At 39.3% G+C, this 8,351-nt stretch overlaps 1 protein-coding gene across 1 annotated transcript; it reads left to right on the top strand.

Moving 5' to 3' along the window:
• Positions 1 to 4,115: 4,115 nt before the first annotated feature.
• Positions 4,116 to 5,099, top strand: LOC140462770 (general transcription factor II-I repeat domain-containing protein 2A-like). Its single transcript, XM_072556041.1, has one exon. It carries the CDS (start codon positions 4,116 to 4,118, stop codon positions 5,097 to 5,099), a length of 984 nt encoding a protein of 327 aa, XP_072412142.1.
• The last annotated feature ends 3,252 nt before the right edge of the window (positions 5,100 to 8,351 follow it).

Below are 8,351 nucleotides of genomic sequence, written 5' to 3'. Positions count from 1 at the left end.
GCCTGTAAATTACAAAACAGTCAAGTTGCTCTTCACTAAACTAAATATTAAATATATCTATCCACTATCTACAAGTCAGGAGTGTGACAGAATATTCCCACTTTCCTGAATAAGTACAGTTCCAACAGCTCTCAAGGACCTTGACACCATGCAGGAAAAATAAACCCATTGATTGGTCTCCAACGGAAATTTTATAATTTCACTCCATCCACCTATGATGCAATGCCAGCTATATCTACAAGATGCACTCAGTGCAACTTGTCCTGACAGCACCTTCCAAACCAATAACTTCTACCACTTGGAGGGAAAAAACAGATAAATTAGAAACGCCACCATCTGCAAACTCCTGTCTAAGCCATACACCAACCTGACTTATAACAAAATCACCATTCTTTACTGGCCTAGGTTCAAACTCTGGAATGCTATCCCTATCAGCACCGTGAGTGATCCTTACACTAAACCATACCACACTACATGATAACACGACATCACCATCTTCTCAAGGGCAATGAGGAATGGCAGCACCAAAAATGGCCACATCCTATGAACAGATAAAAATAAATAAAATATCAAAATGGGTTTGATCAGAAAGCAGCACATCAAGAAAGTAAAGAAGTTATGTAAAGGGCCTGAAATAAATCATAATTTTTGCATTTTGGTCTAATTATTTTTCAAACTTTCACAAGGTATATGACATATAGAAAACCAATGATCTTACTCATTTAAAGTGCACTCTGCATAACTATGCAAAGCACTGCACCTTTCAATGATAAGTGAATTGATCTGTTATAGAATAGATGTTACAAATTTGTGTCCAAAATACATGAAAAGTTATGCTAGGTTCATTGACTTCCATGCTTCAGTTCCTGACACATGCTCTTGACATGCCCCTGGAGTGATAATTTCAAAAATATATTTTTGGTTTTACAATAGTTACCTAGCATTCTCAGGATTGAAATCCTACAAGCAGAATAGCTGCACAAAGTTTTCTTCTCCTTTGTAATAAGAAATGTTCCATGTCCTTGTTCAAACTGGTCTAAAAATAAGTTCATAGACATGGAACAACACGTGGCCTAGATCCCTTGAACTTGCATTACAAGATTGTCATTCTCAACTGTCGCTTGCACAGGCTTTGGTATTTCAGAATTCAAGTTGGTGGCAGTCACACATTGATGTGTCAAGGTCACGTGTAAATAGAATAAAATTTAGTATTTTAGGTTGCTCCCTCTTGAATTGAAACAGATATTCCAAGAGTCTCTCACATTCATGGATGTAGTATTATGTAAAGTGGATCAAATATGGTTTAAAATAGTAGTTGAAGAATGCACCCTAGATAAGAATCTGACACTGGCTTTAGACAAGTGTTGCTCTCCGATAGACAATGTACTGATATAGCCTTGAATTGTCTGCATGTACAATCCTCAGTCCGGATTGCCTTTTGCTCTCGTAATTACAGAATTAAAATGATTTGCGAAAAGTCAGCTTGATCCAATTCATTATTCACGAAATTGCATTCACATTATTGTCTAAATGTCCTGCAAGTGTGCAAATAAATACTTGCTACTCCCTAATAAAAGAGACTGCCTATAATTCATCACATGATGACTGGTTGCCTCTTCATGTTCACTGCTTGTCCATGAGTGTAAGTCATATCAGTTGACCAGAATAAAATGCATGATTTATACTACCTTGTGACATATATATGGATCTTAATTCCTTACAAGACAGCATCTGAATTATAGTCACCTTGCCAAAAATCCAAAGGGCTTTGAAGGTATCCTATGAATTCTATTACATCCGACAAGATATGGCAACAGAGCCGTGTAAAAAGGACCATTAACATCAAGCTAGCAGCTCAAGCTGTAATAAGAAACCCCTATTTCAAATTATAGTGAAGCTTCATTATTCCAAACTACCCATAACAATAAATGTTTTCCTTAGTCATGACAGGTGCTCTATATCTACTTTTTTTATACATGTGGTATTATTGAAGTAATTCTCAGTAAGAAAGCTACCAGTGCTGACCAGTATGTTTGTAATAATTGACGTTTAATTGTAGATTTTTCATTTGATTCAGATCAGACATGACTCAATGGTGATTTTTCCGATAAGTGCTATTGTGCTAACTACTCTCAGCTTGTGCCTGGGCCAGTTTTCTGTTACCATCCTTTTTCTTTTCTTACCTTTTCCTCACCTAATACATGTGATATCAACAGCTTGGGTGGCATTTAATACAGTCTCCAACATTAATTTCTTCAGAACCATTATCTTATTCAGCATTTCCCCCAAAGCCTCTGTTTCTCAAAGTTAAAATGTATAAATTCATGTATGTAATTCATTGTACCAATACCACATCTGCCCCCAAGTTTCAGACTTCACAAAATCAGGCAGTCTGGAGATTTCATAATTTTTCCAGAATGTGTTCTTTTCAGAATTATGAGATGAACCCACCTCTGGCATAAGGACCCTATAAAATTTGTAAATCATTGTCTTCATAGCATTCCTCATTGAGTTTATCTTAATCAAGGGAATTGGTGCATGGTGATTCTTTAAAGAGATAAGTTTCCTTCATATAACTCCTTCAGCCATGCAAACATTTACAATCACTGCTGCTGTGTTGCTTCTTGACTGGCCATAGCTTTCCTATTGAGGTCCTGTGCCCATACCCATTGGCCTTTGCCCTATTATCATTAACCATCTTGCACAGTGATGTTTATTATAGCAAAAATTTTGCTCCTGGTAAGACTATTTCCCCTTTACATATGTTATTATAGTTCCATGGACTTGACTTTAGAATCAAACTCTTTTGCAGATTAGGAAATTGAGTCTTCAATTGTCTGACCATCAGCAAAGCCATTGTGGAGTGGAGTGGACTGAGAGCTTTACAACAACGTATGAGAGTCAGTACTTTTCTTTAAAGGAAACTTGACAACTAAATCTCATGTTCATCTTTCCATTTGATGGTGAAATATTTCAGTATGCTTGTTACATGTTTAAATCCAGATCTGCCTGCAATTGGCCGAGACTCTCATGAGCCACCTAGGGATTTGGGATCTCATATATAGCAAATATTTCATACAAATATTTCTGACAACTGTATGTGGTTCAGTGGTATATAACATTTCACCTCTCACCACCATGAAACATAGTCAACAGCATAAAATATGATAATCTGGCAAATTAAATAGTCCTGTTTCTACCCATTCCATTGGTGTGGTGGGAAAATGGTGAGTATCAGTGGAACTGCTGTTATGGATTGTGAATACTTATGTTTTGCAGTCAAATATAATAACCACAATTGCCTTTGAAATCTATAAATATTGCACTGACAACTAATTCCTGGCTCTGGACTTGGTCATCTCCCAGAGTCCTTGATGTATCATGTCCACAAGAGTTGCCCAAGAGGAAGCTGGAATGACCAGCTTTACATCAAGCAACAAGAAATCATTCACAATTGTGAAATGCTGCTAATGCTCAAAATAGGTTGTCATGGCCAACCAATCAGTCTGGCCAATCATTGACACTGGACCAACAAATGGCAACAGATTCCTAATCTTTCGTTTTTTCCTATTATCTTTGGTTAAAACTTTCCTGAGATGCTGACCACTTCACTGTTATGGCCCAAGAATATCTTCAATTTCACAAACACATTATAAGGTGGTCTCATATCACTTTGGGAAGTGCATCTGTAGCTTCCCTTGGACTTATTTTGACTCATAGGTAAACCTCATAATTTCAATATCCATAGAGCAGACCTGGGCATTTTACGGCCCGCGGGTCATATCCTTTGGTCATTCCTGTCCGGCCCGCATGAGGTCAATCTTAAATTAGAACATAAATGAAAAAGTATTTACACCATGCACGCAATACAAATGTGCTGCTTCAGTTTTGAAAAGGATACTTTTTTTATTTACATATGGACGCACATGCGCGTGTATGTACGTGCGTGAACAGCTAAAAGTGCTGTTTGCTGGCTAGCCCTCAAAATATCAGCTCACACCAAGACAAGTTATTTCATATCCCACAAAATCACCAGAAAGAGTAAACCTTTTCCTGATGGAGAGTTTATTAAGGAGTGCTTGTTGGACTCTGCAGAACTAATATGCCCAGAGAAAATGGAGGCATTTGAGAATGTGCCCCTCTCCCGATGCACTGCAACGAGAAGGATTGAGGACATCGCGAGAAATATGGAGCTTCAGCTGCAGCACAGAGCGGTCAACTTTGACTTTTTTTCCTTGGCTTTAGAAGAGAACTGCGACGCATGTGACACAGCCCAGCTCCTCATCTTAGTACGTGGAATAACTACGGACTTTAAAATCACGGAAGAGCTGGCAGCCATGCAGTCAATGAAAGGTACAACAACTGGTAATGATTTGTTCACGGGGGTAAATGCATGTTTGGACACATTGGGACTAAAATGGGACAAGCTGGTGAGTGTGACAATGGATGGTTGTCCAAATCCAACGGGAAAAAATGTTGGACTCTTAAAGAGAATGCAGGATAAAGTGACAGAAATTGACCCTGAACAGAAATTGGTATTTTTGCATTGTATTATACATCAGCAAGTGTTGTGTAAGTCAGTGTTAAAAATTAACCATGTGGTTGAAGTTGTAACTAAAATAGTTAACTTCATCAGGGCAAGAGCTTTGAATCACAGGCAGTTTGTTGCACTTTTGGAGGAAAATGCAACTGACCATCGTGACATAGACTACCACACAGCTGTCAGGTGGCTCAGCCTGGGTAAAATGCTGAAAAGTGTATGGGACCTGAGAGAAGCGATTCAAGATTTCTGTGTGAAGAAAGGGAATGGCATTCCACAGCTTTCAGATGCAGACTGGATTGCAGACCTTGGTTTTGCTGTTGACGTGACTGCACTTATGAATGAACTAAATGTGAAACTGCAGTGCGAGGGCCTTTTTGTGCATGAAATGTACAACTTGGTGAAGGCTTTTATGAGAAAGTTGCAGCTTCTCTCAAGCCAAATGGAGGACAACATTCTCACCCACTTGCCAACACGGAAGGAAACCGTACCTTCAGCTGATCACCTCCACAGGTGCTCAACTATGTTAGAAGCACTGCATGGTGAATTTTCAAGGTGATTTCAAGACTTTAAAACGGTTGAGAATGAAATGCACATGATTTTTTTCCCCATTTACATGCAATGTGGAGAATGCACCTAGTGATGTTTAGCTTGAACTCATTGACCTGCAGTCTGACACAGTTCTGGCAGAGTACTTTAGATCAGTCTCACTGTTTGATTTTTACTCTTCCCTCAAAGAGGAGAACTTTCCACACATGTGGAGGCATGCTCAGAAGATTCTAGTCCCCTTTGGATCTACCTATATATGTGAACAGACATTCTCAGTGATGAAGTTCAACAAAATCCAAATACCAATTCTCTATCACTGATGATCATCTCTCAGCTGTCCTTCCACCTCAGACATTCAACCAGATTTCAGTGCACTTGTTCGAGTCCAGAACAGACTGGATTTTTCTCACTAAACAAGTAAAATGAACTGAAAAACATCAAAAGCACTTATTGCTTTTTGTATAGAGTTGTTTGTTGTTTGTAATACTAAACAATAATGAAACAACTTTCCATTGTTACTTTGTGAGATTAACATGTTAAAAATAAAATGAAATACTGAAATAATTGTTTTTACTGTTTATTTCTTCTATATTTGACCTACTCCACAATTTCATATCTTTATTTTAACAGAATATCCTCATTCTTTTCATTATAAGTTTCAGTGCAAACTATATAATTTAGTACTTTTTACAATGGGAGAAAATTAATACTGAGCAGAAGTATGTTCAACTTATTGTTGGTTCGGCCCTCCAACACAACTCAGGTTTCTCATATGGCCCCTTGGAAGAATTAATTGCCCACCTCTGCCATAGAGGCATCCTTGCCAACTCATTTGCATCTAACAAGCAGACAAATAGTTTAAGGTTCATCTCTGTGAGCACTTTCAGGCCAAATATATATTGTGAAAATCTCTTGCCACACTCAAATGACCAAGTTTCCTTCTCTATAACTGTGAGGCATGTGTCCATGTCTGATTATGCCTGAGATACATTTCTCACACCCACCTGGATGCTCCAGAAAAAGCTCTGCACCAATGCTGTTCACTGAAATACATAGCTAAAGTTTTTTTTAAAAATGCTCTATTGGTATGTGGTTATTGCTAAGTGGGCTAGTATTTCTCACCATCTATGATTGTCCTGGAAAAGGCAGTGGTGAGTCTTGAATCACTGCTGTGCTTGGGGTGCATGGACATCCACAATGTGTTTAGGAAGGGCATTCCAGGACTTTAACCTAGTAAAGGGCTAACAATGTCATTCCAAGTCAGGATGATGGGTGACTGGGAGATGTACTTTCAGGAGTGCTGTTCCCATGGATCAACTGCCCTTGCACTTCCAGCTGGTAAGTTTCAGGGTTGGAAGTCGCTGTTGGCAGAGTTGACGAATCATTACAGTACATCTTGTCAGTGGTACACAGTGTTGCCATTGTGGTGAAAAGAGTGAACATTGAAAAGGGGTGAATGGAGCACCAATCAAGCAGGTTAATGTGTCCTGGACGCTGTCAAACTTCTTGAGTGTTACAGCTGGACTCATCCGGGCAAATGGTAGTTGAAAACGTTGGATTGCAGAAAGTCAAGGCACCTGTGGACATCAGCATGTCCTCAATCTTACAGAAAGTTGTCTTCTGGTGCAGGTTCCACAGCCACCTTCAGGATCTGTGTCAACAATATAATCATAATCGGCAACTGAGACAAGACATTTGTCAACTGGTTCACCAGGCCTAAAGGGCTTTTGAGGTCATGAATCAATTTCAGAGTAGGAAATTTCTAAACAACCTTTGTTTTCTGTATACCTAGCATTATTCCATCTTTCTTGACAATGTGTCCGAAGAAGTGAACAGATACATAGGGAAATTTATACTTATCGTTGAAGATAAATCCTTTGGCTTGTAGATGTTTCAAAATACATGGATCCTCTGGTCATGTTCTTTGACCTTGTCATCATATATCAATTTGTCATCTATGTCGCATATGACAAATCATTCTTAAATATTGGCACCGCAAAATTCTCTGGGACCAAAATGTTCCTGAACAGCAAAAACTGAAAGAACTCTTCTAAATCGGAAAGGAAAACAGAAATTGCTAGAAAAGCTCAGCAGGTCTGGCAAAATCTATGGAGAGAAATCAGAGTTAATGTTCTGGATCCAATGACTCAACCCACAATGTTAATTCGGATTTCTCTCCACAGATGCTGTCAGACCTACTAAGCATTTCCAACAATGTTTGTCTTCATTCTTAAATGGTAATCTGTTTAAGAGAAGTCTCCTTAATGATGTTATAATTTGTTTCCTTTGATAACACCTTCCAAGCCCACAACTACTACGTTTTTAAAAGACAAATGCAGTAGATACTTGGGAACTCCACCACTTGCAAGTTCCTCTCCAAGCTATTCACCATCCTGACTTGGAAATATATTGCTGTGCCTTCAGTATCGCTGGGTCAAAATCCTGGAATTCCCTCCCTAAAGGCACTGTGGGTCTACCTATCACACTGCAGCAATTCAAGAAGGCAGCTTACCACCACTTTATGAAGGGCAACTAGGGACAGTCAAGTTGGTCCAGCCAGCAACACCCATATCCCATGAGTGAATGAAAAATAAAATCCTGCCATAACCCACTGCTGGCATCAAGTTTAGTAAAAACACTACTTTTAGATAATTTGGCTAAGCTCTTGTCAACTGTAGACAGAGGATTAATGACTCCATGATTTTAAAAACTACTTGCATTATTAGAACATAGAACATAGAACAGTACAGCACAGAACAGGCCCTTCAGCCCACGATGTTGTGCCGACCATTGATCCTTACGTAAGGTAAACCTAATGTACGAACCCTCAAATTTCTGTGACCATATGCATTTCCAGCAGTCTCGTAAATACCCCCAATGACCTCGCTTCCACAACTACTGCTGGCAACGCATTCCATGCTCTCACAACTCCCTGTAAAGAACCCGCCTCTGACATCCCCTCTATACTTTCAGCCAAGCAGCTTAAAACTATGACCCCTCATGTTAACAATTTCTACCCTGGGAAAAAGTCTCTGGCTACCAACTCTATCTATGCCTCTCATTATCTTGTACACCTCAATTAGGTCCCCTCTCTTCCTTCTTTTTTCCAATGAAAAAAGTCCGAGCTCAGTCAACCTCTCTTCGTAAGATAAGCCCTCCAGTCCAGGCAGCATCCTGGTAAACCTCCTCTGAACCCTCTCCAAAGCATCCACATCTTTCCTATAATAGGGCAACCAGAACTGGACACAGTACTTCAAGTGCG

This window comes from Chiloscyllium punctatum, chromosome 37 (genome assembly GCF_047496795.1).
Source record: "Chiloscyllium punctatum isolate Juve2018m chromosome 37, sChiPun1.3, whole genome shotgun sequence".
In the NCBI taxonomy this organism is placed as follows: Eukaryota; Metazoa; Chordata; class Chondrichthyes; order Orectolobiformes; family Hemiscylliidae; genus Chiloscyllium; species Chiloscyllium punctatum.
This window is presented reverse-complemented; position numbering and strand designations above follow the sequence as displayed.